The following is a 19461-nucleotide window of genomic DNA, read 5'->3' on the forward strand; positions in this document are numbered from 1 at the left end:
CATTAATATCAGGGCCTCCCTCATACAGTTCTCTGCAGAACATGTTACTCATCTTCAGGCCTCCTCATCCCCAGGGAAACATTTTCCAAATGCTCAGACTATGTTAGGTATGTATTTATATACTTTTATTGGGCCCTTGTCTCCTTTTTAGCCGTTCTCACAACTGTAATCACATATTTATGTATTTTGTAATTGTAATGAAATTGTTCCTGCCAGGATTTTACTCTCCTTACTTCAATCAGGATATGGCTCCAGTCTTTTCCATTTCAGTTTATGCTGCGAGATATTGCCAAATTATTCTTCTTCCTAAAACAGCTGTTTCCATCATGCCACTATTAAATGGCAGGAAAGACAGTATATAAATAACTGAGGTTTATATGATAATGCTGTGATAAACATATAAGAAAAGAAACAACAGCTAGCTAAAGGAGAAACTTCCTTTTGGAACTAGGGAATTAGGAAAGGATTAATGAAAAATATCTGCAGGATGAGTTGGGGTTCATCACTAAAGGGGGGAGAGGAGAACTACAGGCTAAAAATAGGTATAGTCAGTAGCTCTTTACACCTACAATGCAGAGTATATGTGGGTGATGAGGGGCATTTACAAGGGTAGAGGGTATGGAGGAAGTAGACCAGGAACATTTGGAATCGAGCCTTTTTTGTACGCAATGAAAAGCTACTGGCGTAAGCATGGAAGCATCATGATGAAATTTTGGAGAATGACAATCAGAAAGAGGATGATAGGAGAATAAAGAGAACAATTATGAGGCTAGGAGTCTTTCAGGCAAAAGAGGATGAGGGCTTGAGCTAGGATGGCGTGCTGGGGATGGCAGCAAAAGGAAGGAGAAAGCATGCACCTGATGCCAGGTAGTGATGGGGGGGGGCAGGCTGAGGGAGAGGAAGCATTTAGGATGACTTTTTGGTAAGTGCCCTGGATCACGGAGGAAATGGAAGATGGTGAGAGACCCTGAGTAATTTTAATTTCGAATATGTTGAGTTTGAGTTGTCTGGAGAACCCTCAGCTAGCAGACAGTTGTAATACTGCTTTGGATTTGAGGAGAGAATGAGGAACTGGTAATACACAGTCTAGTTCAAACTGTTACCACCAATCATTTTTATCCAGATGAAAGGAGGGTTAGAAGAAATCTTGACGATAATTAGAAGTTTTAGTTAGTGGAAAGAAGGGCCTCTTCCCAGAGGAAGTACTTCCTTTTCCCCCAGAATTTTCCCCTTAGGAAATCTGCTCTTTGCTGCTAGGGTGAGCTAAGCTGGCTATGATGAAACCCACCTTTGGTTCACACATTCCCAAAACATGTGCCCACGCACACAGGCATGGGGACAGGGGACAAGAGCCCAGCAGAGCTTCACTACACCAGGCCAGTGGGATGGTCACTCGATGTTCATTATCTTCTGTGTAATTTTACCTAGGATTTTTCACTTCACCTTGAAAAGCAGATCAATGTTTAGCACCTAGCCTGGAGCGACAAGAATGTATTAGATCATTTGTTCAGCTTTCTGTAATGAAATCTTCGTCGTAGCTCTGCTGAAATAATAATAGGCCCTGACAATGCAATAAAGCTGTTTGAATCACTGAATATTTTAGACCATTTAAAAAGTGTGGCAGTTGTCTATTTTTAACCAGGCTAAGAGAGCATTATCTAGTAGCTACCACGAGAAAAATGAAGGTGTTTTCATGAATAAATAAAAGATATCAATTATCTGGATACAAATACAGGCCTTCAAAGAGCTTCAAAGCACTCCCCAATCCAATTTGTTTATACAAGACTTTCCCAATCTCAGCACGATTGGGATTTTGGGATTTTGGGTCGAATACTTCTTTTTATTTTTAAGATTTTTTTTTTTTTTTTAGGTGAAGTATAGTTGATATACAATGTTGTGTTAGTTTCAGGTGTACAGCAAGGTGATTCAGTTATACATACATATATTTTTTTCACAGTTTTTCCCTTATAGGGTATTACAAAATATTGAGTAGAGTTCCCTGTGCTATATGGTAGGTCCTTGTTGGTTATCTATTTTATATACAGTAGTATGTATATGTTAATCCCAAATTCCTAATTTATCCCTCCCCCTCTTTCCCCTTTGGTAACCGTTAAGTTTGTTTTCTATGTCTGTGAGTCTATTTCTGTTTTGTAAATAAGTTCAATTGTATCATTTTTTTTTTTAAGAATAATTCTTTGCTGTAGGGGCTGCCCTGTGTATACGAGAATGTTTAACAGCATCCTGTTCATCTACCTACTTGATACAATTAGCCACCCCCCAACTTGTGACAATCAAAAATGTCCCTATACATTGCCAAATGTTCCCTGGGGGTAAAACTGCCCCAGTTGAAAACTACTGGCTACACTGACAATAAATTTAATATCCACTTTTCAAAAAGGGCTGTAGAAGAGCAAATGTTGGCTTGGGTCCTGTCTGAATGATTCTAGACTCCAGGTTAAAGAGGTTATATTTGATAAAGATTGACTGTTCACAACGTGGAATGGTTTTCCTTTGGTACAGAAAGTGGGAAGTATTCATCTATACTCCGCAGTGCCTCACTTGTGCAAGTTCAGACTCCTTGACTGAACATATTTTTATGAACAGGAGGTCATCAATTATTGAGGAATCATAGTCCAATTCCTATCTCCTTCCACAGTCATGACTAGCAAAGCATTTCTACGAACACAATTTGCTATGCGCTAAACTGTGTCACTCCAAAATTCATATGTTGAAGCCTAACCCCCAGTACTTCAGAATGTGACTGTATCTGGAGACAGAGTCTTTAAAGAGGTGATGAATGAGCCCCTTATCCAATCTGATTAGTGTTGTTATCAGAAGAAGAAATTTGGACTCACAGAGACACCAGGGGTGCAGGCACAGAGGAAAGACCATGTGAGGACACAGTGAGAAGCCAGCCATCTGCAGGCCAAGGAGAGAGGCCTCAGGAGAAACCAAACCTGACAACACTTTGATCTTGGACTTCTAGCCTCCAGCACTATGAGAAAATAAATCTCTGTTGTTTAAGCCATTCAGCCTGTAGTATTTTGTTATGGTAGCCCTAGCAAACTCATACTAATAAAAATGTACTAAGAATAATACTACTAATGAACTAAAAGTAATAATCTGAGTAAATGAAATCTTGATGATTGGTTAGAAATCTAAGTGTGCAATTTTGTAATCTTTCCTCAAGGAGAAAACAGGCTGATTAAGGTATACTCAGACTCCTGGTGTTCATTCCTATTTTCTGGCTCTCTTGTGCTGTGCTTTTTCCTGATCCCAGAGATTATAGGGACGATAAGCATACCTATAGGATTTAGGAGGACAGGCTAGAGGGGATGAGAGAAGAAGGTGGGAAGCAAGAGGGACCTCAGAGCAGGGCACAGGACAGAGCCCCGCCAGCCAGAGACACGGGGCAGAGCCGCTGAGATGTGTGAGCCCCCAGAGGTGCCGGGAAGAGATGCAGACCTGTGCTGGGTTGTGAGAAGTACTGCCCAGGAGCACAGGTGCTTTCTGTACCTTAGGGTGCTGGTGAGTCCTGACCCGCCTCTTTCACTGCTCCCAATTTTTGTTTTCTATTTTGCTAAAAAAAATGTTTTTCTGAGTTTTACATTATTGCAGGACAAACAAAACTAGGGCTTACAGTTCGCAATTTTTGTAACTGATTTTATAAACTTTTGTGCTTCTATCACATTTCTGACAGTTGCAATATCTTTTTCCTCTAGGAACTTTCCTCTGTCCCCTCTCACGGTGACTGTTTCTTTTCCTTTTTACTATATGGTTATATTTGATGAAGCAAAAAAAAATACATACGCTTTGCTGACCTGATAAAAACAAAAGCCATGATCCCAACCACTTAAGCCAGGGGTCTGGAGTCAATCAGTGCTGTATGCAGATTCTATAGGGAAATGAGGAAGGGAACTCAGCTGATCCAGGAGAATAGCAGAGGCAAAAGTCTTGCCAAAGACTCCATGTGGTGGCACCCAGAGAAGTGATATATACACCTATGCCAAGATGGGTAACGTCACTTTCTCATCATTTATTAAACAAGCATTTATTGTCTGATCTGTGCCTGCCTCTATTCTGGGCACCAAGGATGGAACAATGAGCAAGACGTGATCCACACACTCAAAAACCCTGCAGCCTGATTGGGTGAGGATGGAGTAGAAGAACCAGATTAAATCTGGTTACTTTTTTCTCTATGGATTAAAATTGAGACTTCAAAGTATTATAGCATTTAAAGGAAGTTATTTTTCTTGCAAGAGTAAATACAGAGTCCTAGAGCTTGTGGAGGCTACAAAATATTAAAGGGAAAATTTTTTAAAATCATGAATATAGAAAATTATAAGGATCACAGATGATAGGACTGTCATTCTCTTCAACACTGAGATTAATTAAGATTTAGGACTGTTAGCTGCTTTGTTAATCTCTTCATTGCTGCTTTTGAAACAAGAATTCAGAACTATCAAATGACCATGTGGTCACGCTTCCAATACTGCTAATTTTCAATATGCAAATTATTTCCCCTGTGTTCTAAGACAACATGCTGTTCTTTCAAGAAGTCATTATTTTATAAGGATATATTTGGATTCAAATTGAGCTATATTTTGTTTTATTTTTATTTATTTATTTTTCGTTGCACTGGGTCTTCATTGCTGTGCATGGGCTTTCTCTAGTTGCAGTGAGCGGGGGCTACTCTTCATTGCGGTGCATGGGCTTCTTACTGCGGTGGCTTCTTTTTGTTGCAGAGCACAGGCTCTAGGCGCGTGGGCTTCAGTAGTTGTGGCATGCGGGCTCTAGAGCACAGGCTCAGTAGTTGTGGCGCACGGGCTTAGCTGCTCCACGGCATGTGGGATCTTCCTGGACCAGGGCTCGAACCCGTGTCCCCTGCATTGCAGGCGGATTCTTAACCACTGCACCACCAGGGAAGTCGGAGCTGTATTTTGCATATTTGATTAGATTTCCTACTTTATTCTCTCCATTTAGTGAAAAGCCAGATCTCTTTTGCCACCTCAATATTACTCTTCATTGACTAGGTTAAAACATCAACATACAGCTCCTCTTCTTTAGATGTTTTCCTTGCTTCCTCCCTCCTTCCTTCCCTCCCTCTTAGTAATTATCAAAACAATATCCTTTCTGCCAAAGAGCACAACTGTAACTACATGAAAATAAACTTAAACATGCTGTTTTAGACAAATCTTAGATGAGTCCCAGCAAGCATCCTGGAACTTCACCATTTAATTTGGGGTCAAGTTCAGTGCATCTAGGACAAAGAGCTACCACAGTTCCAGATGTATTGTTTTCTCAGCAGATAAAAAGAAGTTCAAATAAAGGAAATTTACAACTTTAAAAAATGATTTACAGAATAAAAAGACATTGTCTACGATTTGGATCTTCCTTCATCCATTCATCCACCCCCTTCAACCGTCATCATTACAAATTTGTTCCCATAGTTATACTTCTATGGGATATAAGCTCTAGAAATAATGACTTAATGACTACACATCTTTTAAACAAAAGGCCATTTACTTGCTATATATAAGCAATGTATTGTACTAAAGGACAAGCTGGACCTGATATTTTTACAAATTTGAGGTCTATACTACAAAATACTGGTAATTGCCAAACGCCTTGCAAGAATATTTGCTTGCAAAATATGCTGTGATGCCCGATGTAAAAACTGATTGGAGGTAAGTCTGAAATTGCCTGAGTATAATACAGTATGCTAAGAGTCCACACTACATGCATATATTCATCAGCTTACATAAACACATGATTCCACTGACTTACACAGAAAGTTGATTACTTTTAAGTGGAGAAAAAAGTAAGGTAATGTGAATAGGGACATAGCATTGCCACATTTGAAGAGCTTACTTCTGTAAATGTAAAATAAAAAAGTAAGGAATCGAACCCTCTTTAACTGGTTTCAAGCCAATGCCATAACCACTATGTCTTTCTCAATGAATGAGATATTAGTAAAAATTACCTAACTTTGTCAAAGCTAAATTATAGGCAATAATCCTATCTATCTGTATGGCATATCCATTTCAACTAGGCTTTCAAGATGCAACATTTTCTATTATGGAAGAATTTTACATTTTCATGACTATACATTAACAATTTGGCAACTTGTGTGCCTTTGTGGTGTCGCACCCCTGATTACAGAAGGGATTTGGGTGACTGATAAACACTGAGCTGTGTAGGGGTCTCAGGACACATTCTCCTAAATGTACTTGGACATAGTTGCTAGTTGTTGCCAGCCTGTTATAAATTCAAATGGTGTTAGAGGTCGACAGGAAGAGCCGTGGTACTTGGAGAAGAGAATCGAATATTTCCTCTCACAAAAATTTTTAAAAGTTCATTCCGATCACACCAATTTTTTTTTTTTTTTTTTTTTTTTTTTTTACAGTTGAAAAACTAATCAACTTGGGTCATTTGTTAAGACCTGGATGGATCTAGAGACTGTCATACAGAGTGAAGTAAGTCAGAAAGAGAAAAACAAATATCGTATATTAACACATATATGTGGAACCTAGAAAAATGGTACAGATGAACCGGTTTGCAGGGCAGAAATTGAGACACAGATGTAGAGAAAAACCGTATGGACACCAAGGGGGAAAGCGGCGGGGGTGGTGGTGGTGGTGGTGGTGGTGTGATGAATTGGGCGATTGGGATTGACATGTATACACTGATGTGGATAAAATTATAAAATTGATGACTAATAAGAACCTGCTGTAAAAAAACAACAAAAAAAAGATTAAGACCAAAATGCTTTCCAAAGTGGTTGCCCCATGGCATTACTATTATTTTTGCTTCATAAATAGTATTACTGTAAGTTTAGGAAAATATTTTAAAATACTACAGTTCCTCTGCATATATTTTATTATAAGTTAATATAATCTTGATGACTGATGGATAGTTCTCAGGGAGGTATAACCAGAGTTGCCCTATAACTGGGCATGACTTTATGCCACAGTAAATTAGTAAAGATCTGATGGTATCATTCTTATATCTTTGAGTCATACTTCTTCCTGAAATCTCTCTCTAAAAAATGTAATTAATTTTTTACAGCATTAAAATTTTTTCTCTGTGGCATTTCCAAATAGGTTTAAAGTGGATAATTATTCAACTTTCTCAGAATAATTAGCATAATCAGTTCCATATGTTTCCCGATCACCTGAAGTTTGGCAATTTAAGTATAATTTATAATGCTTCGGACATCTGTAGTTTTTATTTTAATTCAGATGTTCTCCTATTTTTTTTTATCATAAGCTTTCTTCATCTTCCAGTGAACCGCCAAAGATGGAATCAAGGATATATTTTAATGTATATATAGGACTAAAGGTTCTCAGTTTTATATGTGTTTAACAATATTTTTACCTAGCCAAGTAAAATAGAATATTCAATAATCTATTAAAATTACTTAAAGCTTGACAGCTGATTTATTATCATTTCAATAATTTTATATATGCACATATACATGTGTGTGTGCATGTGTGTATTGAATGAATTAAATCACAGTTCAAAGTTCTGATTTTACCTTTATGAAAGAGCTATGGATAAAATTCTCTTGAACAATATATAATCTACTTTAAAAAAAAAAAGTTCATTCCCATCACACCAATTTTTTTTTTTTTTTTACAGTTGAAAAACTAACCCTAAGGCATTTCTGAAGTTTGGAAACTTTTAGAAAAAAATCACTTAAATGTCTGAATGTTCCTTTATGTTTACAAATAAGGTCATATCTGGCAAAATGTATGCTTTATGTGTGAGTTTATGCATGTGTAATTAGAAAAGGAAAAGTAGAAGCATAAGATGATAATGATAGTCTTCCAGTAAATTATGTTGCTTTTAGAATTTTGGATTTTGATTTCAAGAATTCATAAAATTATGGAGAACTGGCATTTTCACAGAGAACAGAATATCATTGTAAAAAGTTTCTGAAGTTCATTCTGAAAAACTGAATAAAATGACTGTATAAAACCTAAATTGATGGATGATTTTTTTGGACCCATTAGTCAAACATATCATCCCTATTCTGACACTGCAATAAAAAGGCTAGAGGATAGAAAGGCTTTCCTTACTGCGCACCCTCTTTTCTTGTTATGAAAACACTGGGCTCAACTTTGAAATTCTTAATTATACAAAGTGAGTTTGCCTGGGTAGTGGGTGTGTGAAGCGGGGGAGGGGGGGGCGGGTTGTGGAGACTGTGAGTTCACAGAATTCTGGAACACTGACTTAGAAATGACATCTTCTTCAGAGGAGAAATATCTAACCCTATTCTGGCCTCCATGAAAATGAATGCTTTTTAAAGAATTTTAACATATTTCTTGCACTTTGGCATTAAGGAACTTTATACGTATATTATGAGATACTGGGTATCTGGAAATAAGAGATCTTAATAAATATATCCATTAGTTGGCCAAATCCTCTTTCAAATATTCATCATGGATGATTCTGAAGGTAGTACAAGCACTAGCAATCTCTCAAATTCTTAAAACCTACAGACCCTGAAACCGGATCAGCTTTTGCTAACGAACTAAGCCAAGAATATTTTCCAGATTTCCTCTTTGGTTAATTTTTTTCTAACTATCCAGTATGCTGAATTTTAAAACTAACTTCTCACCCTGACCCTCCCAGCTCAGCAGATCTCCAAAGCAGCTACCAAAGGGTAACAAAACACGTTTTTACAGACAAACAACTAGGAGAAAGGAAAGCAGTTACCGTCTCCTCTGTGGCTTAATGTCAATGGGCTTGTTGGTTGCATAAGGCGATCCATGAACAAAAGCAGAGCTTCGGAACCTAGCCACCTTCCCCAGTGTTAGGAACTCACAGCTGGTTGGCAAACTCATTTTATCCAAAAGGCAGGAAGTAAAAACAAATCTTAGTAGTCAGACCAGCATTCCTGGGAATGCTGGAAAGAACCTGTCAGATGTCAGAGAATGGATTTCAGACATATGCTGCTCTCTGGTCGCTGGGTGCTGCTTTGCTTCAAGAGTAAATGCGTGTTTCTCGGAGGCTACACGCGCTCTCTTGTTTTCTTTTCATGGATACGGGAAGCTTGTTGCTTATTTCTAACCAGAGTCAGTGCTCTGACCAATTACTGGCTGAGTAGATGAGGTAGAAATTCTGTAGAGCGCCACAAAAACCTATTTCCACTCAAACCACATCTCTTGACTAGGTAGCAAGGTTTAATCCATAAAAAATGTCTGATGTCTAAAAGAACATCCACCTAATGTAACAGTGGTTGGGAAATCGGTTATTTACCTATACACCAAACATGCCTCTGGTAGGGAGGAAATAATCAAGTATTTGTTATGTTTTCAAAGGGGGAAAACTGCTTGCTAAACTGATTATAGAGCCTTAGAAAATGAGATGGGCACATGGAAATGATTATGGTGGTTTTCCAATTTGCTGGTCAAAAATTGTGGGTTCTCATTCATAAATTACTGTTCACAACAGAACTGAACTAGCCTCTCAGGAACATAAAAATTGTCAGCAAAGCCCTTTGTATACTAACTTGGACTTTGAAACTGATTTTTTTTCTTATTAGAAATATTCTCTCAGGAGGAACCTCTAGCTGCTCCTCGGATGAAGACCTATCGAAAAACTGATAGGAAATTCTTTACTAATTGGAAGTTAACTTTTCATAACAACGAAAGACAAACTGGGCAAAGTGTAAATCATTCCAAAATTCTACCTACAGCTGCAGCATCTCAGAGAAAAGTTACAGCTTTCATGAGCCCACAGTTTTTACTAGTCCTCACCTCATTTCCTAGTGTTACAGCAACAAAACCACTGCAGCCCTTGTGTGTAGTCTGAAGATAGGAGTTCAGAGTACTGTGCAGGGTAATTTTTATGTTTGAAAAACAATTTCTTATCCAGGATTTGAATAAACACAACCTATTTATTTAAGAGTCCTGGGACCTGGGCAAACACAAAGTATGCCGAGAGAAAGCTATATTTTATTCTGTAGTGGCCAAATTCAAACACTGTTTGGATTTAAATAACACCATTTAAATTCAGAATTTTTTTAGTACAAAAGGGAAGATAATTTCCCATTTGACAATAAGCATTTCCTATCTAATGATTCTCCTTTTTGTACCTTTTTATTACGAAATGACACATGGTCATTTTAACATGTCAAATGATACAAAGGCATACAAATAAAACCCTTACTGTCTTTTCCTACGCATTAATCTCACCCATTTTCTTTACGCTAATTCTATCAATCTATCAATATACATACAGACATATACATACATGCACACACTATAATACATATACACACACACACTGACACATATACAGGGCTTCTCCATCCTGTTTCTATAAAGTGGGATTATACTATACATAATCTTCTGCAAGTACCTTTGTACTTGAGATAAATCATGGATAATTTTTCAGGCAATGCATAGAAATCCAGTGTGTTCTTTTTAATAGTTACATAAGACTCCATAGCATGAACGGGCTTCTATACACAATAAACACATCTGTTAATATATTCTTACTGGTTGGTGCTTTTATTTCTGAAAGCGGGTTGCTAGATCCCAAATCCTGTGCAGTTTTCCCTTTAATAGCCTATGGCAGTCCATACTCCTAAAATGTCGGAAGAGGTCTATTTGCCCATACTCTCGACAACACCCTCTACTGACATTCAAATCTGCTTCTTTATAGCAGAAAAATAAGGTCGCCAGCTCTCCAAAATGCCCAGTGATTGCATACGGTTCCTTGCAAAAATGAAACTGTTATTAAGGTGCCTATGAAGGAAAGGGCAACCTACCTGAACTGAGCTGTACCAGGCAGAAGTCTGGAACCTCATCAACATGAGAGAACACACCCAAGCAAAGTAGAGGTAGCAAGGAATTTTTTGCTTAATTTGCATAATGAAGGGGAGATAAAATATGGACGGAGTTCCTGCTATGTTTCTACTCTTTGGTATATTTTCCTTAATAATATTTCATAATTGGGGAAACATATAATTTTACAACATGGAGGTAGTGCCTAATGATTACCAACTAATTGTGAGGTACAACTGTGTATAATTTATAGTTTTCAAATTTAAGAGGCCCTTTGGACCTACTGCCCCGTCTTAGAGCCCTAAGAACAAATGCACAATATTTTTATCTGTAAGCTGATTTAGGAGTCTTTGTCCAGTACTCGAGAATAAGATCTGCTTCCAATAAGAATTTCCTAAAAGAGGTGGAAATAAAAAACTGAAGGGTAAGTCATAAACCTCCATGGGAGGAAATATACAGCCACCGATAGATAGGTGAAAGTCCTTGATTTTCTTAGCAGGGGCATTTTTTTTTTTTTTAAACATCTTTGTTGGAGTATAATTGGTTTACAATGGTGTGTTAGTTTCTGCTTTATAACAAAGTGAGTCATCTATACATATACATATATCCCCATATCTCCTCCCTCTTGCGTCTCCCTCCCACTCTCCCTATCCCACCCCTCTAGGTGGTCACAAAGCACCGAGCTGATCTCCCTGTGCTATGTGGCTGCTTCCCAGTAGCTATCGATTTTACATTTGGTAGTGTATATATAAGTCCATGCCACTCTCTCACTTCGTCCCAGCTTACCCTTCCCCCTCCCTGTGTCCTCAAGTCCATTCTTTACGTCTGCGTCTTTATTCCTGTCCTGCCCCTAGGTTTTTGCTTGTCCTCGGCAATGATTTACCATGAGCCTGGCAGGGTTTCCTGGGGATTACTTGTACTTAAATTGAGATGAGAAGGGATTACATCTTAAATCCAACCTGCCAAGAATTTAGAATCTGTGGGAATGATGGATGGCCAATTAGCAGGGGTGGCCTCGGAGGCAAAATCAAACCTTCCTATCTTCCACAATTCCATTTCTCTGAGGCTTGGTAGAGGTGGCTTGGGACTCTATATTATGGAAAATACAAACACACTGGAGAACTTAATTTTATAAAATAGGGCTCAAATGTCACTAAGCAATGGCCAGGCTTATCTATTTACATTTTGTTTGTTTTTGCATACTGCCCATGGCAGACAGGCATGGAAATCTAGCATAAATCTCACTCATCAACCCCATGACTCTAAAACAAGGGCAGAAATCACATTAGGGTATCTAGAAAACCATTTTTATTTTTTCGGTATACTAGAAGTTCAACGCTGGTAATGTTCTTAACAGCAATTAAAAGCAATTGCTAGCAAGTAACAGTTTGAGGCAAGAGCACTTTTCTTCTAATAATTCCACTATTTATTAAAGACGATTCTTTCAGCTGTTAGCTCTACCCTGGCCTGGGTTTGGCAATTTGCTAAGCTGAAGGAATTCTTTCAGGACACCAGGAAATCATCTGTTTACAACCCTATCAGAGCACAAGAATCAGCTGAATCATTTTCCCTTACTTGTGGTTTAGAAGGACTCCCTCCCAGACCCTGTGTTCTCTATCACACCCAGACTGGCAAGCAATGTTTCTGGGGTTCAAACCCACCTTCAGCTGTCCAAGCTTTTCTCACTTTCTGACCTACGTATTTTCCAGTGAATGCAGCCAATCCAGTGGCGTCAAATGCCCATGACGTGCTAAAACAATCCCACATCTTCTTCCAGAGTGCATACCTTTCTGCTCACAAGAAAATTCCATTTGGAAGTCCCACAGCTACCTCGTTCCAGCATTTATAATGTAATTCACATTAATTCTTTTTCCCTACCCCCCCAAAACACATTTCTTCCTGTTTTCTCTGGCCCTCTCACCATTCAGCCAATCACGACAATCACTTCTAATCAGGCCATGAATCCTAAAGACATAAATAATGTTAAATAATATATTACATTAAATAATATATTATTATAACATAATAATATTATATTATTATAACATAATAATATTATATAATTATAATTATATTAGATTAGCAATGATAATAATAGTAACAATAGATGATAGCTAACCTTGATCAGGCAATTTCTATGCGCTAGACACTTATTGGTAGGAATTAGCTCTTTTAATCTTTAGAAAATTCTATGAATTGGGCACTAGCATTATGCTCATTTTGTAGGAAAACAAGGCATAGAGGGATTGAGATAGATGCCCCAGGTCAAACAGAGTGTTAGGTGGTGGAATCAGAGTCAGGCATCAGTTAATCAGTTAATCAGGCTCCCAAAATCAGACTATGTTACTCCTCTCGGCAGATTTTGTTTTCCTTAATTATATTAAATAATTTTCCATTTTTTTCATCTTTTACCTAGGGTTAATATCTCCAGTCTTTTTCACCTTAATTCCATCTTTCACTTGCATGTCATGTGGGTCACTTGAAAATGGGAATCTGAACGTGTGATTCTTTTGCTTATAGTCATTGAATGACTCCCCATTTCTTTAGTGATAAAGTTCAAAAGTTAAGATCCAAAGCTTAGCACAGAGATCCCCTCTGATGTTACTCTGATGTCCTCTCCTGTATCTGCCATGAGTAACCCTGGTAATGTCCTGAGAAGGCTGGCTCTTTCATGCCACTGGGTCGTCAAAGATGAGAAGCCCTCTGACCAGCAGACTTTTCTCTCCCTTCTCTGGCTGGCTGACTCCTTTGAAGTGTCATCTCTTCCAAAACATGGTCTCCATTCCTCAGTTTTATTGAGATGCCGCTCATCTATTTTTCCCACCCACCTATGATTCTAGCGCATTGTTTCACAGCTCTTCAAACATTTATAACTCTCCCCGTGGCACTCGGGTTTCTTGAGGGCAGACATTCTGCCTTATTTGACTTGCAACTTGAGCACATCGAACCATACTTGCTTGTCAAATAAGGCAGCTGAAATTGTAAGGCACTGGATGTCCCAAAGACTTGCTTAACTTTCTCCTGAATCCCTCGTTCTCAGTAACTCCTCCAGAATAATAATAAAATTATTAACTACTAAAATACATTAGTAGTCGAGCTATTCACTATATTTTATCAAACAGAAATATTTTCCAAAGAGCACCCACTATAATGTGAGGACAAAGTCTCTTCACAGCTAATGAGAAATATACATGGGTTTTAGCTGGGGGGTGATGGAGATGTGTCTGCCTGGGCCGACAGTTTCAGTTCAGTAAGTAAAAATTGTCCAAGGAGTTGTTCAACCACCTGATTAATCACGGGATTATGCCTTTATTTAGTCACGCTCTACGTTTTGAGAATACAACCGGCAAATTTCAAATGAATTAATTTATCAGTCTTCTTCTACTAAGCATTAGCTTTTCTGATAATCTGCTTCTGAAACACTCCACATAGGACACTTCACACAGTCTTGTACAAAATGGTTTCAAACAGAAGGAAACACCACAAGTCCGTATGAATATTAAACTACCATGAAGGTCATCACAGTGTTTCCCAAATAAGTAAAAGGATGTAAATATCCTTAATGTCCAAATGCTTGAAAAAAAATGGAATATCCAATCAGTACGAATATCATGAACCCATTAAAATGATTGTGTTGAAAACCTTTTCTCAGACTACACTAAGATATGCTTATAGGCATCCTAAACACATAAACACAGACAAACAGATGAATTCCATAGCCACATGCACTTGGGAAATTCTCCATTAAACAAAGTTAGATAGGTGGTTTTGGAGGAGCAGGAGTACTCAGAGTTCTTATTATGCTAATGTTTGCTCCGAGTTGTGAATAAGAAATGGGTAGAGTATGTGGCACCCTCCATGGGAACCTATGTGACATTGTGGGAATTATGTTTCTGAAATAATACTTAATGACATGGAGAAGAATTCATAAAATATTGACAGTCAAAAACTAGGTTATAAAACAGTATAACAGTATGGTATTGTTTTTAACAAAGGAAAAATATATATTGAAAAACAAGAGAACAAAAAGAATACACATCAGAATATAAAAATATACATGGATGGGAAGAAATAGATGATTTTAATTTTCTTCTTTTCCCCTACCTATATTATCTAAGCATTTTAGAATGTCTCTTGTGTTACTATTTTAATAAGTACTATTTTAACAAGTGAAATTTTATTAAAATGTCAAAATCTGGATTCCATCAACTAGAGAGAAATTATTGATTGTGATCAATTAGCAAATTACATAGCAAAAAATAATAGAAATATTGATGACTTTTCTTTTTTTTGTACTTGGTGTCTGTAGCATCTTTGGCATGTCTTCAGGTACGGTTGGAGAACTAACAAAAAATTGCTCTGACTTGAGTAGAGAACATAAAGAAAATATAGTTCCTATGGATAAGGGAGGCCCTAAAATCTGGGTATCCTTTGGGACCAAAGCTAATAAGATGAGATTCACAGACCATAGAACTGTTTTCAAAAACTTATGCAGTCAAGGGGCTTCCTTATTAGGGAACATATTTCAATAAAAATGAATCTGTAAACTTTAGCTAAAATATGTTGTAAAATATGCTAAAATGAAGGGGGACAATAGGATTATTATGGATGCAAATAGAGGGGGCATTGGTCATGCTGAGGTTGGAAAAAAATGAATTCATTCATAGTAACAAAGGCATTGAGTATTCTAAAAATAGATAACTTGTTTGTTAGTCACATGACAAAATCCTTAAAGAATAATTTATAAAGTAAAATACAGTGAAAAATGAAAGAGTCAGCTGTCTCCTTAAGAAGCCCCTTAATCTGATTGATATTCACGAATAACTTTCTGATCTAGAATTTGGCTTCTTGATTAGAGTTACCTAGAAAATGGGTGTCATGTGGAATTGGTGTTCTTAGACCAGTCATATCTTCAGTTGTAAGAGATAGTGTTAACATTCTGACTTATAAATTAGCCTCTTGGAAAAATTATTAGCATGACTCAATTCCACAGATTGTGAAAACTGATGAGAGACTCAATGGCATGCCTTGTAGAACTTAAAAAAACATAAAGCCCCATAAATCAGTCAGCGTAGTCAGCAGGCCTAACCTTATAGCGAGGGTAACTTTTCTTTAAATTAATCAACTGCTTCATTTTATAAGAAGGCAAGTTTGGAATAAATGAACCAGAGCTTCTCATCTTCTTAGAAAATTTTATTCATCTGATGAATTTCTCTTAAAACTTTATGGTATCTGTTAACTGTCACTTTCTCAAAATCCCAGCAGAAACCTGTCAATCACATAAAGTTAATTAAACCTACTGCAGTAAGGGAGAAGACCACTCAGACAGGGTCTTAAGAGCACCCTATAAGAAGAAGTCAGGGAAGCAAGCAGCTAAGTTGTTTTTGCTTGTTCTCAGTTTTCTTTAACACAGGGATGGGAAAGTAGCCTGAACCCAGTATCATTTAACTGGGACAGGAAATTCTGTTGGTTTCAGTTTTCACACCTAACAAAGGCCCATGACTACTGATAATCTTATCTCAACAAACCTATTATATATCCAAAGTTTAGTCTGAGTTAAATGAGCAATAAAATCAACTGAATAAAATGATGCTCATTCACTGAAGTCTCAGGTAGGCCCACACAATTTATGTCTCCAAGCTCTTTATAAACTGAATGTTAAATGGAGTGACATTTTGCTTTAGAATGTATGAAAATGGAAACAAATGAGTTTAATATACATAATGGGCTTTGACAACATGACTTCTTCAACAGATGTCCTCTACTAACTTCCTACACTTTCGTCCTTAAACAGCACTGTTTACTTGCCAAGACAAACTGTTGCCAGTATTCAGCTGCAAAAGAATTTCCAACAGTAGGAAGCAGTGGAAAGAATTAAAACACTTCTAAGCTTTTTTTCCAATAACCAAATGTCTTCTATCATTATAAAATCTGAAGATGAAAAATAATCTTGCTGCAGGTTCTTACTCTGTCAACTAGCTGGTCAAGCACAAAGGAGGTGTCTTTGGCAAAGACTGTTCCATATTCGGTTGCTAGATGACTTTTAAAAAAAATATATCAGCTCATTCTTCTACCTCAGCCAGTTAGCCAGCCAACCAGCCAGCCAGTCAGCCAGCATGAGTTGAACATCATCTATATATACACAAAAGAAGTGAATGCTGTAACTCTTATCTAGGAAAAGCAGTCATAAATCCATTTGATGTCCAATTCGTGCATCATGGCAGGACTCACTTCAAACGACCATACTGTGAGATAGAAACGAAAAGTTGCCACACCAGTTGATCTTATTTGAAACCTTGTGGTTGGCTAGCATCACAACAAGTTTATATTCAGCTTATGCCATCGTTTACTTCCCTGTATTGAGTTGTTAATGGTCTCTCTCCTCAAGTGGATTACAAACCACAAGGTGGGCAGATACATGCATATTCACCTTTGAGTTATCCACAGAGCCCAGTACGTCGGTCTATGTGCTGTAGGTGCTCAGTAAATATTTGTTAAAAAGGACTTGAACTCATATTTTATATTCATTAACTTTTTAAACTAGCTATTGTCCCAGTATGATTATTAAATAGTGTCCCCTTTTACTCTCAAAAGTATCATTGTTTGGATTTTAAATTATCTGGCTATCATCTGACTCTGGAACTGCAAATATACAAGGCTGCCTCAGCCACTAGCTTGAAAGCAACTCAAAGGCAAAGACTGAGTCTTACCCATAATTGCTTCTCCAAATCTATCACTGCACCCTGCTTCTTCTAGGGTCTACATCAATGACCCAAGAAACAATAACGGATAATAGAAAAACTCAGGATAGAGTTAATCAAACTGAATAAATTCAGAGAAGAAACAAAATGTAAAGGAGTGATCTGCATAGCAAGGGATTAGGCAGGTAAGTATTGACCTGGATGTTCTCCTAAATTTAGATGATACAAAAGTTATCCCCCTGTGCACAAATCCATACAGCAGTGAAATATCTTTGCCATTGTCAAATACCTCTAGATTCCTGGGTTCATTCAGCAAAATTCAGGAGTTATTTGTAAATGAGGGAGAGATCAAGAATGAGGATGCTGTTTTGGAGCCAAGGGACTTTGGTTCACAGCCCTGCGCTGCCAAAAATGGGTTAGGTAACCCTGGAGGATTAACGACACCTTTCTAGTATCAGTTTCCAGGGCACTTAAGTTTTAATCATTCATTCAGCTAATATTTGTCAAGTTACTATTCTAGGTGTTGGGAATCCAGGAGCAAACAAAACAGACAAATGTGTCTGCTTTCATGGAACTGACATTCCACTAGAAGTAGGTAGATGGACATATAACTAAGCAAAATATATAAGAGAGGTGATAAGTGATAGAAAGAAAAATGCAGCAGGGAAGGGATACAAGAAGTTCATGAATGGGGTAAGGAAGGGGATTGCCTCACTGCCGTGGAGCCCTTGGTGGTAGACTCTGGGGGATGTGGGGATGTGCAGGGGCTAGTTTTCCTGTGGTGCCTGACTCCTGTGGAGATAAAGGGAAATGGAGACTATACAGAGGTGAGGAGGCAGATGCAGACCCGGGCAGTGTTTGGTACAATATTTATTGAATGAATAAGTGGGTGAATGAATTAATGCCTTCAATAAATATTACCTGCAATCCTGAAAGATAAATACATCACCCAAGAAAAAATCCAATGCAGCTAACGTGACATAGAACATAATTGTTATTAAGATTCTAAAAGTCCCTAAACTGAAATATTCCTTTTAATTAATGAAAGAGATCCATGTTTTTCTGTCATGACTTAATCCTTTGTTGATGGACTATTTGCTATTGTTAGTCACTAGACAATTTAATATAAGGAACTGTGATTTAGCAACTGCTTAAAATTTTCCTGTTAAATGTGATAAATTAATCCCAAATCCAGGTAACATAGGATGTAAAGGCAATTACAGAAAACATAAAGTGGTAATAAATTAAGAGTAAATCAGTTACAAGTAGCATAGGCCCTTGTTAAGTACCTTAATTATTTAGCAACAGAAGCAGGCTAAAATTTTAAACAGAGACACCTTCCCTTTACTTGTTCCCTTGAGACAAATAATCAGTTACAAAGTCATGGATTAGTCACTACCAATAACAATTACAGCTAATACCTCCTGAGTATTTGATCAAGGAGTCTATGAAAGGCACTCTGCTAAGACCTTTTTATGTAATAAGTTATCATAATTGGAAGATTTATTAGAAGCAATTAGAAATGTATTCTTCTCCTAATGCATGAACACTCTCTAGGGAGAAGCAAGTATCTGGTCCTGCTCAGGCCCCTCCTGGGATAAGAATCACCCTGCTTCACAGGGCAGCATCTCTGCTTTGAGCAGATCCAGATATTGTAAAGTTCTTTGTACCAAACTAAAGTTCACCTTTCGACATGTACTATCTCTTGATCCTAGCTCTGGAGTCATTCAAAATCAAACCCGATTCTTTTTTATTATGACAACCCTGCGAAGAGAACTTTCTTTTCACCCTCTCCCTTTTCTAGGCTACAGTTTCAGATCTTTTGATTGTTCCAAATATGTCATAATTTCCAGATGCTTCACCATCCTGGCAACAGACTTCTGGACTTATTCTTGCTTGTTGATTCCTCTTAAACTGTTGTATCCAAAATTAAACAACACTCCAGGTGTGATATGACTATTATG

At 37.6% G+C, this 19461-nt stretch overlaps 1 protein-coding gene across 3 annotated transcripts in view; it reads right to left on the minus strand.

Annotated features, from left to right (window-relative positions):
* Positions 1 to 19461, minus strand: part of PDE4D (phosphodiesterase 4D) — a 714853-nt gene that overhangs the window by 400328 nt on the left and 295064 nt on the right. The window contains exon 1 of one of the 3 annotated variants that reach the window (XM_068535366.1): positions 8722 to 8849. The exons of the other annotated variants lie outside the window; for them this stretch is intronic. Coding sequence (XP_068391467.1) covers positions 8722 to 8849 — 128 coding nt within the window. Of the gene's footprint in view, positions 1 to 8721; positions 8850 to 19461 lie in introns of those variants that run through there. 3 annotated transcript variants of the gene reach the window in all.

The sequence above is a fragment of the Eschrichtius robustus genome, chromosome 2, assembly GCF_028021215.1.
Source record: "Eschrichtius robustus isolate mEscRob2 chromosome 2, mEscRob2.pri, whole genome shotgun sequence".
Classification (NCBI taxonomy): domain Eukaryota; kingdom Metazoa; phylum Chordata; class Mammalia; order Artiodactyla; family Eschrichtiidae; genus Eschrichtius; species Eschrichtius robustus.